We start from the raw sequence: 25,058 nt of genomic DNA on the forward strand, positions 1-25,058 counted from the left end.
ATTGGGCCCGAGGAACAGTCCTGGGGTCAGGCTTTGGACGTCCTGGATCAGGGGTTCCTGTCAGACATGTCACTGAATCCTGATGTGATACTTTTAAAAACATGAATGAATAGGATTTAGGTCTAAAATAACCAATTGATATAATAATAAATTGATTATATAAATTGATAGTAAATTAGAAAGAGTACAAATCGAATCATTTCGTGATTAAAAGAGTCCAGTGTTGAGTTATATTCGTAATTTTGAACATGTCACCTCAAGTGTTGAACATGTCACCTCAGTTTCTGCCGCTAGGCGTCACTGTTTTACACCTCCACAGGGTGTAGCTGTTATGTGGATATTTACATATCCACAGTTATCAGTCTATCCAGAATAACTGCCTGTTTCCTGGGCTTTCACCCCTGTACAGCTAGATGTATGCAGCTAATTGCTCGACATATGCAGCTGATCACAATTTAATATGTTGGCAATGATTAAACATTTTAGAGAGAGGCCCATGATGAATTGAGAATCAAGGACCCCAATTGAAATAAGCCAGTGGCTTTCTTGGGTTTTTATCCTGTTAGTTGACCTTGTATGTAATATGTACTTTCATGTACCTACTCCTGCAAATCTTCTAATAAAGTTTTCAATCAATCAATCAAACAAGATTCAGCACTGGAGCGGCTCGGCCTCAAGGGAAATGTAGTTCATGAGAGCTCTTCGCCGGTTACTAAACTCCTAAGATGGATCATTTAAAAAAATACATAAATACATATTTCACAGATTTCTAAACTATTTGTACAGGGATAGAGGGTTGTGGCTTCAGATTTCCGGGATTGGAAAGCTTCCGGGTGATTATGGCTCCCTCAAATCAGGGTTGCCAGATGGGGCGGGTTACCAGGTTTTGGGCCGCAGGTTATTGGTGGATTTACCGTAGCTGTTGTTTAGACTGTGGTTAGGCTGGAAATTGTCAATCCCATTTGGCAACCCTGCTTCAAACACTACATTTTCATTGGATGGACGAATTGTGAAAGTCACGTGTCAATGTTTCTGCAGGAAATTGATAGTCTGTCTGGAGATGAATAACCAACGACATTTTCACTAGTTTCATCAAACTGGAGATGAATTAACAACGACATTTTCACTAGTTTCATCAAACTGGAGATGAATTAACAACGACATTTTCACTAGTTTAGTCAAACTGGAGATGAATTAACAACAACGACATTTTCACTAGTTTCACCCTCTGCCTCTTCTGCAGCGACATCATGTCTTCGGGATGGAGTAGCAACATCTTCTGGACTGCAAAGTCCTTTGGATCCACTATTATATCATATTACTATACTATATAATAATATGCCTAGATATTACAATTAGACTTGGTGGAACAACCAAGGCCAACGTCAACTAGTACAGCTAGTTGTCTAGCTAGAGACATTAAATCCTAGTTAGTTAGCCACCCGCCCGGTTTGGACTGGTTCATATTTACATGCTTTACATCCCAACATGGAGCTGTTTCAAGCCAAAGATCATTATATCCTCCAGAGGGGCGACCATGCCCTGTGGTGCAGCCGCAAAGATGGGACAATGAACGTGAGACCTGGTAGGAAACATTGTGAATTGTTGGCATTTCTGAATAACATTCATTGTAATAACATTCATTGTAATAACATAACATTCATTGTAATAACATTCATTGTAATAACATTCATTGTAATAACATTCATTGTAATATAACATTCATCCTAAGGAGACTTAAACACATGATGTAGCTTAGCATCACATTATGGGACAAAGATCATCATAATCATGTCATCCTCCTTTGAGCACTTCATTCACATGTCATAGGATCAATCGAGTGTTTTGCATATGAAAATATGATTGCCCCATTGCTAACCCTATCTTATAACAATGTCACCCATTATGCAGAATGAGTGGGACTTTAACTAACCCTACTGATGTGTCCCTACAAGCCTCTACTCCACTTCTTGTGTAGCCTCACACACACACACACACCTCACTCACCACACTGACTTGTACTTTGTTTGTTTTAGGGCAGTTCTGTGTAAAGAGCATTTACAATTAGATTAGATTAGATTCAACTTTATTGTCATCACAGAAGTGCAAGTGCAATACAAGGAAATGCAGTTTAGCATCCAACCAGAAGTGCAAATAGTGATATAAGGGCATGATATAAATAGAACAAGAATGGTAGTGATAGGTAACTATGTAATATATACAGTATGTGCAGAGGTAGTATTGTAAACATCAGTATAGCTAGAGGTATATACAGTTATGGGCTATATTATACAGTTATGAGCTATGTACAGTGAGGTAGTTTATGTACAGTATCTAATGTGCAGCAGTATTAAAGTGCCCATGGGGTGTCATATATGACAGCTAAGAGTCCATATTTTGGGGTAATGAAGTGAGAAATATCTTTCTCTCAACCATCTTCCATCATAGGAAGATGATGCAACGGCTTTGACTTCTAGTCAAACATTATATGGGAAAGTTTTCTAAGAAAACTGTCATCTTCCAGACCTTATTCAAACCGTACTAATGTTCAAGTATTGACCCCGGTCATGTTATATTATCAACACTTATATTTCCTTTATTTGAAGGAGTTGGTTTGGCTCTGTAAGTTTCAGAATCATTCCCAGTCTCCAGGTCATGCCTCATGAGGAGCAAGGATAATGAAAGTTAACAAAAGTAAAAAGACCCTACCAAATACTCCCTCACTTTCAATCTAAAATCTCCATTGAAGATGCTTTTTAGTCTGGGACTAGGTTTAAGCCTTGCCTGTGAAACTGACCCATAGTGTTTTTCCTTATATTGATTTATGAATGAATTAGTAAAGCCCGAATTATATATCGGAGCACAAATATTATTGGCCATTTCCAGAAATATCTGCATTGGCACACATGTTCCTCCGATAATGCATCGATACAGCACCTCACATTCCGAATTGATAGAATGTCTGTGTAATAGAGTTTTCCCAGATTTGTATCAAGGAATAACGTGTGTTTTGTGGCATTACTGGAGTGCCTACTGAATTAAGTGGCTGTATTTAGCAAAGTAACGTTAGCTCCTTGAACTACAGTCAATTAGCTCAGTTGCTAACAAAAATTAGGCCTATGTTCACTGAACATCAGTTATTCGGTATAAGGAGTCACACAGTTAAGATTATTCACCAACATAGCTAACTTGTATCCATGACAGTCAGATGTTCTAACTAAATGTCGTCACAACACAAGCAGCTTGGGTGTGTAGTTCCAATCAACCGTATCAGCATGGACTGCATGATACAGGTTTGTTTACTCTTGAGAAGAGAGCAGAATTTACCACTTTGATAAAGTTTGTCTTTGGGGAGGGAGAGGGCTGGATTAAACCATTACTGGAAATGACAGAGGTTGGCAACCAGAATGCGTGAACAGTAGGTTTTAAGAATGATTTTCACAGTGCTTTTTGTACGTCTTTGTATGTTAAATATAACTGTTGTGTTATAATTGTGTGTCACAAGTTAGATTTAACAGCAAATCACTGATATCAATATGCAATGCACTGAATATGTGAAATTCTAATTTGGCTTAGTACCGTATTTTCCGGACTATAAGTCGCACCCGAGTATAAGTCGCAGCAGGCCAAAAATGGGTCATGAAGAGGAAAAAACCACATATAAGTCGCACTGGACTATAAGTCGCATGGTTCAAGGGAACGGGCTTGGCGGAATCAGCGGGGAAAGAAGACCCTGTTGAGCTTGACTCTAGTCTGGCACTGTGAAGAGACATGAGAGGATTTGTAAGCCCAGGAAGGACATAATTCACGTTAAAACTTCTTCTGAAAGGTTAGAAATACTTAAATTATCGAGTGTAAAGCCAGGGCTAGCTAGCGCGTTGCTAACGAAGGTTAGCAAAATGGCGTCGCGGGAGCAAGCAAACAGGATGGAACAGCCTCTGAAAGGTAATAAATGACTTTAATATCGTGTATAACGTTCATAATAGCGTGTATAACGTTCATAATATAGTGCTTAATGTCCACATTGTCGAGTGTAACGACTATTTATCGTGTATAAGGCCATGACAAAGATAGCTTGGTGAAAAACGGAAGTAGTTAGGATGAAGGGCGGCCTACAAACAATGCAACATTGAACAGCCTCTAAAAGGTAATAAATGACTTTAATATCGTGTATAACGTTCATAATATCGTGTATAAGGTCCATAATATCATGTTTAATGTCCACATTGTCGTGTTTAATGTCCACATTGTCGAGTATAATGGCTATTCTATCGCGTATGTGGCGCTACCGGAAGTAGCATAATAGCCTCGCGGGGGTAACTTAGCAACATAGAACAGTCTCTGGAAGGAATAAATGACTTTAATATCGTTTATAACGTCCATAACATTGTGTATAAGGTCCATAACATCATGTTTAATGTCCACATTGTCGTGTTTAATGTCCACATTGTCAAGTATAATGGCTATTCTATCGTGTATGAGGCGCTAGCGGAAGTTACTCCTTGGTTCATGTCAGTCAGAGATTACCGTATGTCAGTTCATGTCAGTCAGAGATTATGAATTATTGATATATAAGTCGCACCTGACTATAAGTCGCAGGACCAGCCAAAGTATGAAAAAAACCGCGACTTATAGTCCGGAAAATACGGTACAAGTAGCCTGACTGCACATAAAATGAATGTTGCTCTATTTATCAATGGAGATCATTTCAGGTCACTATTAAAAGATAGATGTTTGCCTAATGATCATTAAGAGTATATATTTTTTTGCCATTGTTTTCTTCTGAAAACTAAAAAGCTATGTTCAGTGTTTCCTCCAGGAATTTTTACAATGGTGGCGCGTAGTGCTGACCGCGCGCGCACAGCGCGCGCCCGCGATTTTTCCGCGTGCACGCGCATGAAACGCGCACGCGCGCTCAAAACAACGACGTAATTTCAGCCAAAACTCGAGGATGGCCCAAAAAAATAAAATGTTTTCCTGTACTTCTCCCGTGTGTCTCTTATTGTCTGTGTCTGCATGTTTTTCCAGCATGTAATTCCGTTGTCAATAAAAACAAAAACACTGATCTGACGTTTTTTTTCACAACGTTATTACTTGTCACTTTAAGCCCAGGAGGGAGTTAGCGATGTTTAGCTTAGCTTAGTTTAACAGAAGTATCTTCACTTTTAACATGACTTCCCGTGGTCGTAGAGGGCTGGTCGAATGACCGTGTAGACCTGTAGACCTTATCCAGCTATAGTCTTGTGTTTCTACCCCGGGCATAGCCGGTGTTATTCACGGACAAACACTCCTGTTAGAGTGGTTCTAGTACACTGGACATAGGTAACACATAGAGAGGCTTCTCCTCTCTCTCTCCATCCTACACTACACTACACTACGCATCCTATACTTCACTACACTACGCTAGCTCGCGGTGTTCGGGTGACAGCCAGGGCGCGTTCGTAAATACGCTCTGGAAATCTGATCAGCACTCACGGAATGCCTCTTGTCCAATCAAATGACTTGGTCCCTTTATGACGTTGAACCCAGTGTGCGCTCCGGGGCTCTCAGAGCGAATTTACAAACGCAGCCTCAAGTTCAATACTCGCGACACACACGGACTGGTCCAGTTTCAGCGCTTGTGGGTGTGTCTAGCGCTGTGAAGGTCTGAAAAGCGTCCTAAATCTTTTTTTTTTTTTGGGGTTGAGAAATCTGAATGGTGGCGGAGGAAATTCCATCGTGGCGGTCCGCCACGATGAAATGCATGTAGAGGAAACACTGATGTTGGCAGATATTATCGGTTGTCAGTGGCAATAGGCATAACAAAAAGGACCTAAGAATCAAGTAGCCTATCGTTCAGGATCTATAAATCAGTGATTAAAACTGGTCATTCTTACCAAATCGGTAACATAAGGACCAAATCAAAGGGTTCTTGGGCTGTCCCCGTGGGAGAACCTTTTAGGGGACAGCCAAAAAACAGTGCATACAGTAGTAGTTTATACCAAAAAAAACGTTATACAGTAGTATAGTATGGAGGTAGTGGTGGTCTAGTCTAGTGGATAGTGAGTTGGACTTGTGATCGGAAGGTTGTGAGTTCAAATCCCGCCTGAAGCCACACCACTACTAGTGTGCCCTTGAGTAAGGCACTTAGCCCTCAGTTACTCCAGGGGGAATGTCCCTGTAATTCGTAATTGTAAATCGCTTTGGATTAAAAGCGTCTGCTAAATGGCAAAATTATTATTAAATTACAAAAGTAGTAGTTACAAATAGGGATGTCCCGATCCCACTTTTTCACTACCGATACCGATACCGATACCTGGGCTTCGGGTATCGGCGATACCGATACCGATCCGATATTTGTATACATTTTTTGACCCCTGAATAATAACAAATACCTCCCAGTCCACACCAACAACAGTTAAATTAAAGACTGCCAGCCTTTATTAAAGCAACAAATGCGACGTGTTGTGGATTGGAACTACGGATCATAAGCTTTCAAATGATGTGTCATACATTGAAATCCGAAAAAATATGAAGTTAGTCATTTGAATGTTGTTAGACGTCAGGTACATATAGGGTTAACCTCTTTGTAATGAAACCGGAAGCACACAGCGCTATGCGCATTTTAAGCGCATATATGACTCGCGTGAAGCATTTCTGCGACTCGCGTGAAGCATTTCTGCGACACGCGTTTCTGTTCACTGTTTTCATTCCCTCATCGCTTATACACATAAGTTTGACTTCACAGTAGGATCGGATCGGAGCCTTTTTTTCTGGTGCGATCCCCGATCCAGCATTCAGGACCAATATCGGGTCGATATCCGATATCAGTATCGGATCGGGACATCCCTAGTTACAAACCACCAGTTATCAACATCCTCATCTCCTGCTCCAAACCACTTCACTGTTGTTGAGTGCAGTGGGGAAAGCAGTCAGCAAATCACAGTACAGTTGCACAAATAACTGCCATTGACAATGATGACATGTATGTTACATACACTACAAAAAAAGACAGCAACTTTGTCTTCATCATTAAAGAGCACACTGACACACATGGTGTCCCTAAGACAGATCCTTAGGATCTCACACCTGTTACAGACAATAAAGAACTTTTTCATTTTGCAAAACCCCACCAGAGGCAAACTAGGAACAGACTGGGTGTCTCTGTGTGTGTCTGACCACGACATAGGCCTACTTGTATTTTTTCTTTTTTCGTTTGCACCTTTTTTTGTATAACGAAGAAGCCATTGAGAACAACACATCATTGACATTAATCACATTGTTTCAAAGGCCCATTTCTGTTTCTTGTGTTTTGTCAGTTTTTTTTAGCAATTTTCCTTTATTTATATACATTTTATAATGTTATAAAGTGCCATGCAAGTAATGACAGTGAAGCATCTTTTTCTTTTTTTGGCTTTGCACTCCAAAGGTTTGTTAACAACATTGACATATTGGTTTCACCACTTAGAAATGACACCACTTTTTATACATAGTCCCTTTATTTCAAATGTAATGGGACAGATTTATCAAATGGCCAAAATAAGAACTCATGTTTAGTATTTGGCCAACAATCCTTTGCCTGCAATAATTGCTTAGAGTGTGCAACCCATTGACCCCACCAGATGCTGCGTATCTCTGGTGATGCTCTGCCAGGCCTGTACTCCAGCCATCTTCAGCTGTTGTTTGTTTTCTTTTTGCCTGAAATCTTATCATCAGGAAATCAAATTCGTGTTCAATTGGATTTAAATCTGAAGATTGACTACCAACCATAACATTTCGTAATTTCCTCTTGATCCTGACAAAATCCCCAGTCCCTGCGGTGACACACATACCCATAACATGAAGCAGCTACCACTATTCTTCAAATAAGGTATGCTGCGGAAACTGTGAAAACACATTTCCAGCCACTTTCTTTGCTGTATCACTTGAATTCATTGTTGCAAATGGACAAATGGATGTAAGTCTCCACAGGCAATCTGTTTCAGATTTTTCAGCTGTATAATGGTTTCCTTGGCTTTCATTAAGACCGCTTTGGTCCTCATGACAGACACCAATATCAAACTCCACGGGTAAATGCAAAGCCTAGAATCAATACTACACATTGACAGCTCTCTTTATACCTGCACAAATTATGTGACGGAACACACCTGACTTACCATAAACACCTGTCAAGCCAATAGTCCCATTACGTTTGGGTACTCTAAGGCTACATGAATGGTGTTCTGTTGTGTGAAACCAATTATGTAGGCTACACAAATACCATTAAATACAAGCTGAGAATCTACTTTAGCCTCATAGTAGGCTAAGTTCTGGAGTGTAGTTTAGTCATTTAGTCATTTTGTTACTGTCATTCTGTTACCGGTAATCCCACTTAACTGTAGCTCAACAACAAAAACATATTTTCAAAGTCAAGGTGTCATATGACAGCGAACACCACCCTCTTTCTGCAGACATATTTGAATCTTAATTTGGAGCAGATATTTAGCTACAGGTTTTGGGGAAACGTGATTCCCCCCCCCCAAAAAAAAAACAACAGGCAGAATTTAGGGTCATTCCATTACCGAACTTGAAGCTGCACAGTTCTTCAAGTAAATATGTAATTTTGTATTGTTTTATTTAAATGATCAGTTGGGATTGTAAGAAGTAGTCCTTGTCCATAGAGATGCATCGTTTGTTAAACTCTATGGAGAGTTCTTCTTTGGTATACATTTGAAAGTGAAACATTTATTCCCAGGGTCATTCTGTTACCATGGAATTTACTGCTGGCAGTGTCTGACCTCTTTCTCTCTACTGTGGATGTGAGTGAGGAGGCTACCTGTCGGCTGGCTGGAGTCACATGCGTGTGCAGCCAGCCTGAACAGGTTTGGGTTGCACCGCTGTTTCATTATTAAATCGTAGAAGGGTTTCCACTACACATTCTGCCTGTTGACACTAGCACAGGAAGGAATGTCCATGATATTTCCAAATCTTTCCAAAAAAACTGGTTTGATTTCTTGAGAATATACAGCAGTGTATCTGTAACACGAACAGACAAAAATATAGGCCATAGCTTAGGCCTACTGTATATAGGCAGTCTTTTATTGCTACCTGTGTATTTTCAAGCCATGTCTTGCCCCCCCCCCCCCTTCTTGCGAGGGCCCAAAAAAAAAACAAGGCCTGTACATTCAGTTCCCTGGAACAGGAAGAGTAGTGAATGCCCTGCCTAGAGGCGCTCCACCCTCTTTTTTTGCCTGTTCCTGTTGCCAATGTTCCTCCACATTAGACACACCCTTGACATTAAGAGCTGTTTTTAATTTGTTAACATACACTTTTATTAATTTGACAATCATCGGCTTTACCACTGCTTATAGAAGGCATATAGGTTCATTAACTCTTTCCTGCTTGGGCAGAGGAATGTGTTGATGCCTTGAGTGCTGGATGACATGGGGAGTATGTGAGCTGGAGAGTGTGAGCTGGAGTGCGTGACCTGGAGTGCGTGAGCTGGAGTGTATGCATGCAAGATAAGATTGATACTCTACTGTATAATCCCAAAAATAATGTCAATGTCTTTCAGTCCAAACCTAACATCGAGGGTGCAAGAAGTCCTCCCCATTCCCATCGTTTTCAGAATGTAGCATAATATTAACAGATTGGGAGGCTGACACTACAATCACAGCTACATCTTAGTGTTCATAGGCCCAGACTTTGCATGGATGGAGAGACTCAACAAAAAAATGTATATTATCAGGGTTCCCACGGGTCCTGAGAAAAAGAAATCAAGGTCTTAAAAGTTTTTGAAAAAGACATGGGTCATTGAAAGTGAAACTTGAATTCACCTCTCTCTCTCTCTCTCTCTCTCTCTCTCTCTCTCTGTCTCTCTCTAAAAAAAAAATATATATTCTAAAATGTTTTACTTAGCTCGACTAGTTCTGTCTCAAACTATGCCGTGTTGGGTCCTTGAATTTGAGGGAATTGAGTCTTGAAAGGTGCTTGAAAGTCCTTGAAAGGTGCTTGAATTTGATGTTTCAGAAGGTGTGGGAGCCCTGATTATGTGTGAACTGTGTTTTCTTATCTTCCCTTCTCAGCCACAGACCTGCTGCTAGCGTGGAACCCGGTCTGCTTGGGTCTGGTCGAGGGAGTCATCGGGAAAATACAGCTTCACACAGGTAAGTGAAACGGCGAAGTCTTGCTTTACAAGCACTGGGGAGGTGATGGCGTATTGTTGTAGTGTATCAGTGTATTTTCTGATATCCTTGTTGTGTGGGGTATTACGTGTTACGACTAGTCTAATTGCCTCGTCGTCTACCTAATTCGCTACACTTCCGTTATCTGAATACAAGGGATTAGATGTGACTGACAGGTCTGCATGCAAAAGTGGCGTTGTGGTCTGATTGTGGTCTGATAGTGTTCGGATCTGGCTGACCATCTCACGAGGTGGACCAGGACGCATTATGTTACAATTTCTGCATAGTCTGGAAACGATCCGGCTACAGTAAGAGGAGCCTGTTAAATACAGCAAGGGGAGAGAGAATGTAAACACAAGGTGGGCTTAGGAGACTGTTAAAAGCCAAAATTATGAAAATTGTGTCACTGTCCAGATATTTCCGGACCTAACTAGATGCTCGCTCACGTGCACAACGTTTTAGAGTTGCCAGTTCTATGCAAAGTTTTCTAAATGAGGCCCCAGGTGTGTGGACATACTGTGTTCAGATTGAGATCTGATCATCATGTTAGGAGAACAGAAGTCTGATTGACACTTCTGACAGATAAGCCCAATGTTGCAACACTCAATGTTTTAGAATAAATGTTTGCCGATGCAGATTCTCTGTTAAGTGGAAATTAATACAGAATCCATCCATTACACAAGATTTTTATGAGCAGCATTCAGAACGTTGCGCCATTTTGAATATCATGTGAAGCATCTAAAACATGACTGAACATGCTGATAGCCTGGGCTAGATTATTTACTCATGTTGTCAGACTGTTGCAAAAGATTGGCTATACTTTCCAAAAGATTGCCTTACTTTATTCTGTCATCATTGGCATTCACTTTTTATAGCTTTCAAACCAATATTGCTCTTAAAAATACCTGGTCATATTTTCCACAAAAACAACCTTGTTGTTATAACAATGTTGTCCATGGATCCTGTTGTTAAGGCTGGAATTTTTTTTCCCCATCCATGCGAGTGAGTGAAATAATTGAGGAAAAAGTACTGAGGAATGCCTGAAAAAGTGAGTCAGTTGATGACTCAGAGAAGAAAGTCGTGCAGACGAGCAAATAAATGTCAGTTTCAGTTGGAAGTGCCGTCGGATCATGACAAGTCATTGTGTGTTTGTGTTTAGTCAGAGGGTTCAGCTGTAGCCCGTGCCGCCGCAGATACACATGTTTAGTACGTTTGCAAAACAAATGCAGTACAGTTGTCCTATATTCCCATTCCGCTTATTCAAATGAATTGTCATTGCTGACATTTCTATTTGCCCAGCTGCTTTCTTTTACCACAGCAGGAGGAGAACCACAGGCTGCGCTATTGAGAGAATAGCTGATGAAGTCACACCTTGTGGAATGTTTGGAATTGTGTGCCTATGATGACGCATCCCTTCCCCCTTCCTGTTGGCAGATCTTCCTCTGGGGCTAATACTGATTCGCCAGAAAGCGCTGGTTGGACAATTGCCAGGAGATCACAAAGTATACAAGATCACCAAGATAGCCGTCATCCCCCTGTCGGAGGAGGAGCCCGTGGATCTGGAGCTTGAGGTGAGCGGGGCCCCGTACTGAGGTCTGTTATATCTGAGAACATGTAAGACCACTCAAGAACCAATCAATCAATCTTTATTGGCCCAAAATAGAAATGTGTAGTGCAGGACAGGGTAAAAAAAACTATGAAACAATAATAACCATGTAACAAATATACACACAACATAAAAGCCGGGGGATTTTTATATCACGTTGTCACAGTCATCATGTAGAGCAGATGATGTAGCATGTGCTTAAGTGCTGCTTACAACCATATAATTGAATGCACACTGCTCACATGTGAAACGATAGCGTTGAAAACCTCTTCAGCTAACTCCATGTTTTAATTTTGGGCAACTTCTGCAAAAACAAGAACACAGGCAGAAGAGCTACTAAGGATGTTTATTTCATGCTTGCCATATTATATTCTCCTTCATGTATCTAGGCTACATGCATGTGATTTTGAAATTCAGCTAACTATGTTCTAACAGCATGCTTCAGACTCAGAGCTCTATTGCAAAGTGATCTCAGAGGAGATTTCAGCCTCGTGGATTGAGAGAGATTATTTGCAAGTAAGTGAAACATTTCCAATAAGCAGATGTGTTGGATAATCATTCATCAGGTATGACGAGAATGATTATTCTGCACTGTCTGGTAGGATAGGAGTCCAGTAGTGACGTGGTGTGAACTGTTTTTTTAACAATAGTTGTGATTTTGTTGACTGGTACATATTGTTGACTGTTTGTAGTAGCGAGTAGCTGTGAACTGACATGGGCCCTAGCCTTATTCTTTCTAGAAATGTAATTGGAATGACAGAACTAGTGTTGTTCCGATACCATTTTTTGATCCCGATACCGATACCGATACCTGACCGTGCAGTACTTGCCGATACCGAGTACCGATCCGATACCACGGCGTTTGAAAAAACAAAACAAAAAAACATGTTTTTTGAGCCGCATACTCACCTCGATGTAAAATGATTGCTAACACTTAGTCTGGCACTGCTCAAAACCTTTGTAAAACAGGAAAAAATACCAACAGAGAGTGAATGCTATAGAACTTTTTTTTATTATCTACCTGGTATGGTGACAAGAAAATCAACCCCTTATAAAACCTGAAATGTGGCTCTCACAGATGCCAATCAGTGCAATATCCATTTAAGATATAAAACAGTCGTAGTAGTAGTGCAACAGCAAGTGAACATTTACAAACAAAATAACTTTAGTACCTAAAAAAAAAAAAAAAAAACGGATTTTCTTTGGTTGTTAGTACTCGCCGATACCGATACCAGCATTTTTGTGCGTATCGGTGGCCATGCCGATACTAGTATCGGTATCGGAACAACACTAGACAGAACCTCCTGATTCATTGCAGTGAATCTCAGACACATCCACAAGATTGTTCCCAAGGTCTATTGTTAATAATTCCTTGTATTAGAAGAGCAATACATTTGGGAAAATATGTAATTATGATGAGGACCAGTCATACTGGTTGCTGGATTGGGGTCAATTCAGAATGCGGTCCTAATAATTAATACAAAAATAAATCCTCTTTCACACATCACTAAATGGGAGGATTAGGCTGACATATCAACAGTGCACCTTCATGTACCAACGCAGTGTTCTGCTCTTCTCTTTCAGCTTTGTAAGAAGCATCACTTTGGGATCGACAAACCAGAAAAACTCGCCCCGTCTCCCGACGAGTCCAAATTTCTGCTGAAAACTCTGAGTCAGATCAAGTCCAATGTCGCCCAGCCCACGAATAAGAAAAAGGTAGAGAACTTGTACTATTCATATATCAATCATTCTCTTCTTTGCCTCTTGGAGATTTCGGGATTTACTAGTTTCAAATGTTTCCTTTTTTTTAATAATGTGTACACTAACAAAGTTGTCAGGACTCAAACTTTTCTTTGTCATCTTAATAGCGTGTTTGTCCGTACGCACCCAGTATTCCCTAGCTTCCCCTGCCTCCCCTTCTCTCCAGGTCAAGGAAAACAAAGAAAAGGAACGTCTGGAGAGGCGGCTGCTCGACGAGCTGTACAAAGTCTTCATGGACTCCGATTCCTTCTACTACAGCATGACCTATGACCTCACCAACACCGTGCAGCGACAGGGTGACGCTGCCAGGTCCAACTTGCCCCTATGGAAACAGGTTAGAGACCTTCAGTCATCACACACACACGCCCTGTCTGAGATCAAAGATTTCACTGAGCTTGTATGAAGGCGGTGTTACATCTTTGACTGATTGTGGTTGGTCTCCACTTGAAGGTTGATGACCGCTTCTTTTGGAACAAACACATGATCCAGGAGCTCATCGACCTGCAGGCAAGTGATGATCATTATGAATCGTGTCAATTTAAAGCAACGGATACTTTTATATCTCTGCAGTAGATACTTTCATGTTTGTGCTTCTGACTCAATAGATTAGCTATGCCTTTGACTCATAGGACATTCTAAATGGTAATGTGTGAGCAGTCAGGCATAGGAGCGCAGATGGCCATGCTCCGTTAGCAGGGCAGTTACACATTCCAGCACATGACAGAGCTCTATCTGAGGAGTATTCCAAATATGCTTACAGGGAAAAAGGTGGTAACTGGTACCACTGGAGTGATTCGATACGCAGTGAATAGTATTGTGCTCACTGACATAGCTTCTTTTATACTTCTGCACATTAGATACTGTACATAAACTACCTCGCTGTACTATTGCCCCTAACTGTACATAGCTCATAACTGTATATAGCTCATAACTGTATATACCTCTAAACTATACTGTTGTTTACAATACTACCTCAAACATACTGTATATTACATCATTACCTATCACTACCTCTTGTTCTATTTATATCATGCCCTTATATCACTATTTGCACTTATGGTTGGATGCTAAACTGCATTTCATTGTATTGTACTTCTCTGTACATGACAATAAATGTGATGACAAAGTTGAATCTAATCTAATCTGTCAAAATCAGTTTAGAACTCTGGATTCACCCATTATTAACAACTAAAGGTTAAGATTTTGTTGTTGTTGTTGTTTAATGTAAAGATGTAAAAAATGTTTGTTATGTTCCAGGTTCCGGAGGCGGACTTCTGGGTGGTGCCCGTCATCCAGGGCTTCGTCCAGGTTGAGGAGCTGGTGGTGAACTACAATGAGAACTCTGACGAGGAGAGGAGCAGCCCCGACACCCCGCTGCAGGAGCTGACCTGTGTGGACGACATCCACCCCCGCTTCACTGTGGCGCTTATCTCTCGACGCAGCCGCCACCGGGCAGGTACGACACACAGCCAGGGCCAGCTAGGCCCGGAGGTCATGCTTTCAAAATCCTCTGTTCCATTTGGGTAACCTTGATTAACAAATTAATTACTGATCATAATCAACACAAACGGCTACTTGTTCTTATTGAAGTGAACGTTTAAAGGGAAGCACATCGTTTTGCCCTGTTTGGCTGTCTTTTATAGACCCCCCTCCAGTGAAAATCTAACATTTTACACATGTATTATACAGTATATGTATATCACTATAAAAACATTTTGGATCCTTAAAATCTGAGAGATACATTACATAGCAAAAAGTATGTGGACACTAGGGATGTCCCGATCCCATTTTTTCACTACCGATACCGATACCTGGGCTTCAGGTATCTGCGATACCGATATCAATCCGATATTTGTATTTATTGTTTTACTCCTGAATAATAACAAATACTTCCCCAGTATATAGTCCACAACAACAGTTGGCTATTAAAGACTGCCAGCCTTTATTCAAGCAACAAAAACAGTACTCTGCAGTACTCAGTGACCAACTGGTTTAAAGTTAAAACTATTTAAACTGCAGCATTCAGCATTGTAGAAAAAAAAAAGAGTTACTGTCTGATTTCTAGTTTTAGTGCCTTCATGTTTTTATTCTATTTATCTTCTCTTACAAATGAAGTTTTAAAGTACCACTCGATATAATATACAACAGTTTAACGATCAAATACTTATAATCTGTGGGTTGGATTCACTGTTGCCAGAGGCTACCGGTAAGTGATACCTGGCTTGTAAACATACTTTCGTTTTAGAACGAAACGTTAGCCACTAGCTGTTAGCAGCGTTTTTAGCTGTCACCATTCTTGAGCAAAACATTGATACAAACAAACATTCAAATACTCGTGTCGTCTTGAATGTTTTTCCGATTTCAATGTATGACGCATCATTTGAAAGCTTACCATCTGTAGTTTCAGGCTATGTAAACAACCCGAAAATTACGTAAGCAAATGGTTTATGATTTCACCAGCTAGCATCATGACATTGTCAGACTCATTACACACTGGTAGCTACTAGCCAACTCTCACCACTGACTACTACTGTTGTCATCACGTGAGTGACACGCCGGATCGCGAGCCCCAGATCGCTGCCTATTTTTTTTCTGGTGCGATCTGCGATCCAGAATTCAGGACCAATATCGCGGCGATATGCGATATCAATATCGGATCGGGACATCCCTAGTGGACACCCATTCTAATTTATGGGTTTGGCTATTTCAGCCACACCAATTGGTAACAGGTGCATAAAAGCATAAAAGTATACAGCTATGCAATCTCCATAGACAAACATTGGCAGCAGAATGGGTCGTACTGAATAGCTCTTTCAACGTGGCACAGTCATAGGATGCCACCTTGCCAACAAGTCCATTCATCACATTGTTTGCCCTGCTAGAGCTTCTGCGGTCGACTGTAAGTGCTGTTATCGTGAAGTGGAAATATTTAGCAGCAAGAACAGCTCAGCCGCAAAGTAAAATTTCAGGACCCTCCTTTCATGACTTTTCCTAGATATGAGCGTTCTACCACCCAGTATCCTTACATTTTCAATCAGGATAAGCTAGTATAAAGCTATTTAACAGTTTTTCTGTGTAGGAGGCAGGCTAATTTACAAGACGCGCCAACTAATGGTCTTTGTGTGTAAATAGCAGCTTCCCATTGTAAAGACTATGGTCATTTTATCCCAGAGGCAGCTCTTATAGTAGGTAAAAAAAAAGGCACAGCTGTTTTCAGGGTTTAATGACCACATGTAATTATTCCCAAAGGGATGCGGTACAAACGCAGAGGGGTGGACACAGACGGCCATGTGGCCAACTTCGTGGAGACGGAGCAGCTGATCCACGTGCACAGCCACTCCCTGTCCTTCGTGCAGACCCGCGGCTCAGTGCCTGTGTTCTGGAGCCAGTCAGGCTATCGCTACAACCCCAGGCCGCATCTGGAGAAAGGTCAGTAGGATCCATCTGATCCAGCACACTGACCCCGGCACCGTGATGTGTCACACTTTCTAGACCAATAGTTAGCGTACTCAATATAAAATAAAATAAACGAAAGTGATGTTTCTTTTTGTCACGATACTGTCTGATGTTCCAGGAGAGAAGGAGACCGTCCCTTTCTTTGCTTCTCACTTTGACGAACAGCTTAATCTCTACAAGAAGCAGGTGAGATGCATCAGAATATGGCAATAGCCACGCTGGAGACTTTAATTAGAGAGTATTATAGGAATACATATTACATTATGCACTATAAACGTTTTTTCGTTACTTGCCAGGTCATTATTAACTTGGTGGACCAAAGTGGACGTGAGAAGTTGATTGGCGATGCTTATCTCAAACAAGTGCTGCTGTACAACAACCCTAACCTCACATACGTCTCTTTTGACTTCCACGAGCACTGGTGAGACACGAATGAAAAAGTCTTAAGCCGCGCGTTCGTAAATTCTCCGGAGCGCACACCGGGTTCAACGTCATAATGGGACCACGTCATTTGATTGGACTAGAGGCAGTCACGTGGACGCTCCGGCGCTCTCAGAGCTAATTTACGAACGCAGCCTTAAAGTCTTAATAACAACATAGATTTGGTTGAATCTACCCAAGTTAATCTACTAGTTTTTGACGAAGTAAGAACTAATAATAATAATGATAATAATTCATTATATTTATATAGAGCTTTTCTGAGGCTCAAAGATGAACTAAACTACCATACTCATATTTGCCTTTTAGAGCACTTGACCTGTATGTATTTCATTTGTTTTGTGTGTTTTCTACCCCTCCCTCCTTCTCCTCCTCCTCCTTCTCAGTCGAGGTATGAAGTTTGAGAACGTGCAAACGCTGACTGATGCCATCTCTGACATCATTACAGACATGAGATGGGGCTGGTAAGTGTGTGTGTGTGTGCGTGTGCGTGTGCACGTGTGCGTGTGTGTGTGCGTGCGTGTGCATGTGTAATTCTCTCAATTATAATATACCTAATATAGCCATATACACTAGAGGTTCCTTTCATGGAGATCAAACCCCAATGAATCAATAATTAAAAGCACCCTCCCATCATCAGAAGCTCCATATCCCCATGAATGTCTCATGAGTGTGTTATCCTCTGATAGGGTGGACCAGGCAGGAGTCATCTGCCAGCAGGACGGAATTTTCCGGGTCAACTGCATGGACTGTTTGGACAGGACAAACGTCGTCCAGGCGGCCATTGCTCGTGCGGTCATGGAACACCAGGTGACATAATATTATTTCATGGTGGCAAGACGAGTCATCTTTCAACCGTGTGTTATCTGGCAAACTGCCTGTAGCAGGGTTCCCACGGGTCCTTGAAATCCTTGAAAGTTTGTGAATTTGAGAAAAATAAATCAAGGTCTTAAAACGTTTTTGAAAATAGACATGGGTCATTGAAAGTGCTTGAATTCCCCTCTCTCTCTCTCTCTCTCTCTCTCTCAAAAAATAAATATATATATTCAAAAAAATTTCACTTAGCTCGTCAACTAGTTCTCTCTCAAACTATGCCTTGTTGGGTCCTTGAATTTGGGGGAATTGAGTCTTGAAAGTCCTTGAAAGGTGCTTGAAATTGATGTTTCAGAAGGTGTTGGGAACCCTGTGTAGTGACTAACGTGTTTCTTTCTGCTTTCTCAAGCTGAAGAAGCTGGGTGTGATGCCCCCAGAGCAGCCGCTGCCCCTCAAGTGTTACAGGATATACCAGGTCATGTGGGCCAACAACGGAGACACCATCAGCAGACAGTACGCCGGCACCGCCGCCCTCAAGGTGAAATGATTTGCTTTGTGTAAACTAATAGTGAGTAAGGCTTGCTTCTATGCTGGTTAATGGGAGCATCAGACAATGACACTTGCTTTCCCGGAGGCCTGCAACTGGCTGGGTTGTGCTGTGTGTCTTTGTCTGAATACCACTGACAGTGCCCTGCATAAAGTAATGGACCAGTGAAGCATTTGTTCTTCTTTGTGGAAACAAAGCAGACGATTCATGTGCACAGTCACTCACTGTCCTTTGTGCATTTTAAATACATTTCAAACACTCGCTATGAGGTTAAAGTAGAGATAATCAGCTGTTGTTCGATGGTGTGTTCCGTCACATCATTTGTGCAGGCATAAGAGAGCTGTCGATGTCTAGTATTGATTCTAGTAATTGTTTGATTTGAAATCCAATGAATCCAATCCATAAAAAATGCTTCACTGTCCATTTAGTTATGCAGAAATACAGTATACTAACTACACAGGGAGAATTGTGGATCAGCAGAATGGAAATAGAGTCCAGTACAGTACTGTACAGTATGTCTCAAGATTAAGGGTGCATAATCACGACAAACTGTGAAGATAAGCAAATAAAGAGAATGACCTTTTGCCTCAGTGTCTATGGAAATCACCATCTTAACACACATTTGTGGGGTTAAATTCTGCCAACTGTAGTGTACTAAGAATTGCCACCTCCCATACATGAAAGGTGTTTGCATAGTCGCTTGTTTAACACATTGTGCAAACAAGGAAGTTTCAATCAACTTCACTTTAGAAAGCAGAGCAATTCTTTTTCAGTACCGTACTCATAATAAACTAACATCTTTTTAGCTTTGTTACAATTTTGAGAGGGATTGGGGGACAGCACAATATTGGATGTTTATGAACATGCTTTGCAATTAACCCGTAAAGGGAGACTTCACCAGAACGGGGGAGAGAAAACTGGCCGGTGTGATGAAAGACGGCGTGAACTCAGCCAACCGTTACTACCTGAACCGCTTCAGGGACGCATACAGACAAGCAGTCATCGGTAAGGGCGGGGGTCATCCGTAGCATACATTTAATCCATAATGTGTGTGATGTCACAAAAAAGAAACATCGCCCATGCCTAATCGACCGTTGTCCCCCCTCAGACCTGATGATGGGCCTGCCGGTGACGGAGGACCTGTACTCCATCTTCAGCAAGGAGAAGGAGCACGAGGAGAAGGAGAAGGAGAGCCAGAGGGGAGCCCAGGAGCAGGTCAGCCTCCTGTTGCAGACGTACATGCAGCTGCTGCTGCCCGAGGATGAGAAGTTCCACGGGGGCTGGGCCCTCGTCGACTGTGACATGAGGTTAGTGGATTGGGGGCATCTGGGGACCATTTAAAGGCCAACTGAAGAACACTGAAGCCATTGTCGTGTTCATGAGACCAGTTTGAGCTGACTTTCACTGTGTGACACGGTGCATTATCATGCTGGAAGTCTCCATTAGAAGATAGGTACATTGTGGCCATTGTACATGAAGGGACGTGCACGTGGTCAGCAACAGTACTCAAATAGACTGCAGCATTCAAGCGATGATTGATTGGTATTAACAGGCCAGGAGGGTGTGTCTCAAAGAGTTTCAAAGGATGCTCCATAGGCGCCCACGTCCATGGACAGAGCTCATAGCTAATTATTGATGTAGCTTAACATAATGCTAATCAGAAATGGCCTTAGGCAAAACTCAGAAGTGTCATTAATGCGCAAATTGTACCGTACCGCGGCTGTCTGTCCACGATTAGATGCCTCTATTATGGAACAAATAAGGAAGTGTATGCTTTCCTCTTAAATCAAGAGGTTATGTTGTCTAAGGTCATAGCCACCGAAGCCCATCTACAATCATAGATATCAGTGTTTCCTCCAGTATTTTTCACATTAGTGGCGGAGCGCCCATCTTTTGCGATTTTTTTTTCCCGCGTGCACGCGCATAAAACGCGCACTGGCGCTCAAAACAAAGACGTAATTTCACCAAAAACTAGAGGGTGGCAACAATTATAATTTCTTAAATAGCGGTTAAGTCATTAAAGCCGAGCAGGTGATTTTATATAGAAGGTGATCAAATACCAATATATCCTACAGCTGCAGCGGAACATGCGGAACGCGCATTACACACACACACACACACACACACACACAGAAAGATCAATACGAAGTAGGCCTACATGAGAGTACACACACAAAACCGGCTAACGTTACTCATTAACTGTTTACACAAGTAAAATCACAGTGTGACAGTCAGATGGAGCATTCGGTAAACAACAACAGCAAGGTAATGCTATCAGTTGAGTTAAAGAAAACCAACTCTTACCTTTGAGGACACCAACATGACCCCTGCTTACCCGTACCTCCGCCGTTCTGTTCGTGGTGATTTTAGAGGCAATAGATTATTTTTGCCCCGCGCATATTGCTATGAATAGTTCGAAGCTAGGTGCTTGCACGTTAGGTGCGAGAATGCTCGGTTAACCCATTAGCGGGAACATTATTTGTTTTACAAAATAGGCTGATTTAATTGACCATGAACATCAGAGACATACATTACGAATGTTCATTTAAAATACTCTATACTGAGCACTGGTATAAGAACTTGAACCAGAGAACAGCAGTAAATGCAATAACCCACAGTCGTCGCTGATGATGTTGCATTTTCGATTATGATACGTTTACGGGATTAAAGGAACCGGCGACGGGCGAAGAGAGAAATCCAAATGTCCCGCTAAATTCGGACCAATCACAAAACTGTTTTGAAAGCGCGTCGCCTCGCGCCGCGCGCCTGTTGAGAGCGATTCAGTCTCGATTGCAGTGCGAACACAAACGACGAGGTTAATTGCAACATTGTAACATATTGTAACTAACTACGCCCTAAATCGTAACGAAATGTAGGTCTGGAAGCGGCCTAAATCTAGCTTCAATCTGCTTTTTTTCTGTTCTCCGGTCATAATAACTCTGCCTTTCTGCGCAGCCTGAATCAAAGTGGGCTGTCTGAATCAATTAGTGGCGGAGGAAATTCATTTGTGGCGGCGCGCCACGAATAAATGCATATAGAGGAAACACTGGATATCATTTATATAAAATGTGTGCCCCCCCAGTCAAGCCCCCCCTGCTGAGTATGTTCTGGCCCTGGACCAGCAACAAAGCCCAATGCTAAGACATGAGCTCTAAGTGTTACTTCAACCAAATATGTTTTATATGGGAATGTCATCATGACTGTTTTCTTCTCCTCATCAGCCTTATAGATGCGACCCACAAAGACGTGGATGTTCTCTTGCTGCTATCCAACAGTGCTTACTACGTGGCCTAGTAAGTTAAACTGATATACAGTACTGTGTTTGTTGTTTGTTGTGGTTACTTGTGTTTATTAATGGATCTGCTCCTTTACAGCTATGATGAAGAGGCAGACAAAGTCAACCAGTACCAGCGCCTCAGTCTAGAGGGTCTGGAGAAGATTGAAATAGGTAAGGAGTGAGTTTCCAAGAAGAACATAACTTGTTTGTGTATTTCCATTAAGAGAAGATTCTTTATGACAAGAATTCTTAACAATACAGAAATCGTTTAGCCTCATAGCATAATCGCCTGAGCCATGCTTCACTTGTGGTCAGCCGAGCCATTCTTGTACGTAGTCATCAAAGAGATGACTTGGGCAGATAGTGATTTTGGAATGTAAACAAGCATTCTGATAGGCTGATGGCATAGGCAATAATGCACAGTGAATCAGCAGTGTTAGGAGAGTAGAGTTAGGCAGATATCTCAATTTGGCCAAAATAGGACTTAGGCAATTACTATGCTATGAGGCTAACGAAATGCAAGTCATCAATAGAAATATCAGCTTATGCTTTATAATGTTTCCTGTTTTGTAGGTCCAGAGCCCACTTTGTTTGGGAAGCCAAAGTTCTGCTGTATGCGTCTGCACTACAAGAACGCGGAGACCAGCGGGTACTTCCACACCTTGAGGGCCGTCACACGGAATCCCGAGGATGATGGTAAAGGTAAGAAAATCTCTGTCTGCATAATAAAAAAGTAAATATGAACCAAAATCGGTTGAGAAGAAAAAACCAATATACCCTGAATTCATATTGTGATGTTAATTGTCTGAATTGTTCTATTTCAGACACCTTACAGTGCATAGCTGAGATGCTTCGCATTACTAAGCAAGCCTTAGGACTTGACCTGCAAGTGATAGAAAAGAAGCTCGAGAGGTGAGTTGTATCATTCATTATTATGTAACCTAGATCTGCAAGCACATTCATTTCTTGGAGTTATTGCAGTTATCACTATTGCCTGTACGGTTATTTTTCTTAGATGTTATCAACAGATTACACATTATTTTATATGAGCTCTGGCCGCAATACTGTGATGTCATTCTGTTTCAGGAGACACAGTAAACCTCACGAGGACATCATGGGCATACAGGCCAAGAACACTGACCAGGTCCTGGGCAGCTCTGGTCTGGCTCAAGGCAAAAGCTTCCTGCTGAACAAGTTCTCCTCCCTCAACCAGAAGGTGAAGCAGACCAAGTCTAACGTCAACATGGGCACCTTCAAACCCTTGGGGAGGCTCGGCACCTTCTCCAAACCCGACGTTAAGGTGAACTTCCTGAAGCCTACTATGCACGTGAACCTCTGGAAGTCTGACAGCAGCTTGGAGACGTCGGACGGCAACCCCGGCACGGGGGGGGCCCTGAAGGACCTCTGTGACGAGCACTCGGAGATCTCCTCGGACTCTGACTCCTGCAACTCGGACGACGCGCACCCGCGCTCCGGGTCTCTGGAGAACGTGGACTACGTGCTGCCGAGCTGCGGGATCGTAGCGGCGGCCCCGCGGCTCGGCAGCCGCTCGCAGTCCATCAGCGGCGTGGAGTTGAACATCCCCTCTGTCATCCGGGTCACCGGCTGTGACAGCAAGCAGCAGGAGGGGACCCAACAACCTCAAGCCTCAAGTCCTGACGACCAGTCCCCAGGGGCCGCCTCGGAGGCCGAGGAGGCCATCCTGATCGACTTCGGGACGCCCATCGACGCCTACTGCCACCAGTTCATCCAAGACGCACAGACCAAACCCGTGGAGGTTTTCGGGGAGCAGGTGGTCAGCGGTCCCACACAGAATCCCACACAGGTCCCTCTTCACACCAAGGGCCTTCCAGCCCCGGAGGAGCAGGGTGCCGGAGACCAGGAACGGGAGCCTCAGCTCCCCAGGCCTTCCCAGCTGGACGTGCAGGCCCCCGCCTCCGGCCCCAACCTCCTGTCCGTCCAGAAGCCCACCTCGGCCGCCTCCGGGGGCTCCCAGAGGAGTCTGGGTTCCCAGCTGGAGGGCAGCCTGGGACCCTCGCCCGCCGACAGCAACGGCAGCCGCGTGGTGTCCCCCTTTGCCAAGATCAAGAGCTCCATGGTGCAGGTGGCCAGTCTGACCCAGGCCGGACTCACTCAAGGGATCAATTTCGCCGTGGCGAAGGTACAGAAGAGCCCCGAGCCCGAGGCCGTCAACGAGACGCAGGAGAGCGAGCTGAAGGCAATGTTTACACAGTGCCAGACCAGGATCATACAGATCTAAAGCACTTACCGCTTCGTAGTCTCTCTCTAGCAGGGTTTTTTTGTAGTAGTACAGTTATGTGACTTCCAGTACAGTAGCAGTAGCATAAGCTTGCACAAAAGGGGTCCACTGACTCAGCTAAGAATCCCATCTCTATTATTACCCCATGTAGTTGAATTTGACCTGACCCAATGTTTACAGCCAGTCTTGTGTAGTAACACACCTAAGCGAAATATAGCAGTGTCCTTACTCTCGATTTATTTTAGCTTACCACATTTGCATGTCAGGCTATTGGTAATAACTTTAGAGTTAGAACAGGCAGGTAGTATCCGGTGCATGTTGTGAGACAAGCTCCCTCGGTCAATTATGTTATCCCATGTGCAGTGCACCGATTGGCATTAGTGACATAATGCCTAGTTACAGTTCTGTTTCAGAACACTGGTAGAAAGTCAGACCAAATTTCCTCTCTTGATTTTCAAAGGGCAGCTCAATGTTAGATTTTACCTATAAGAAAACAAACAGATAATTTAATTCAATGGATATCAGTGTTGTCAATTTAATCTTTAGCGCTATAAGACATGTACTATTGTAGGAATGAACATACAAAAACTTTGGTAAGAGTATACCGTTTGATATGTAGAGTATACTGTTTGATATGTAAGTATTGTATCTAAGTACAGTATGTATATCCGTTCCCTTACTAGAACCTTCCCATTGACCTGCATATATCTATGGACATGTATTTATGTACAGCACTCTTTGGCTTTTAATCATTTTAG

General features: G+C 42.4%; 1 protein-coding gene across 1 annotated transcript; it reads left to right on the forward strand.

Moving 5' to 3' along the window:
- Positions 1-1,488: 1,488 nt before the first annotated feature.
- On the forward strand, positions 1,489-24,300 carry inpp5f (inositol polyphosphate-5-phosphatase F; the record flags this gene model as incomplete). The annotated part of the gene is made up of 20 exons (XM_080546104.1): positions 1,489-1,585; positions 10,044-10,124; positions 11,577-11,713; positions 13,333-13,464; positions 13,676-13,843; positions 13,960-14,016; positions 14,767-14,965; positions 16,759-16,938; positions 17,084-17,151; positions 17,262-17,386; positions 17,790-17,867; positions 18,093-18,213; positions 18,626-18,754; positions 19,651-19,768; positions 19,872-20,070; positions 21,985-22,056; positions 22,138-22,211; positions 22,614-22,742; positions 22,865-22,952; positions 23,127-24,300. 20 exons carry the CDS (start codon positions 1,489-1,491, stop codon positions 24,298-24,300), a joined length of 3,426 nt encoding a protein of 1,141 aa, XP_080402230.1.
- Positions 24,301-25,058: the final 758 nt, after the last annotated feature.

This window comes from Nansenia antarctica, assembly GCF_963989245.1.
Source record: "Nansenia antarctica genome assembly, chromosome: 1".
NCBI lineage: Eukaryota > Metazoa > Chordata > Actinopteri > Argentiniformes > Microstomatidae > Nansenia > Nansenia antarctica.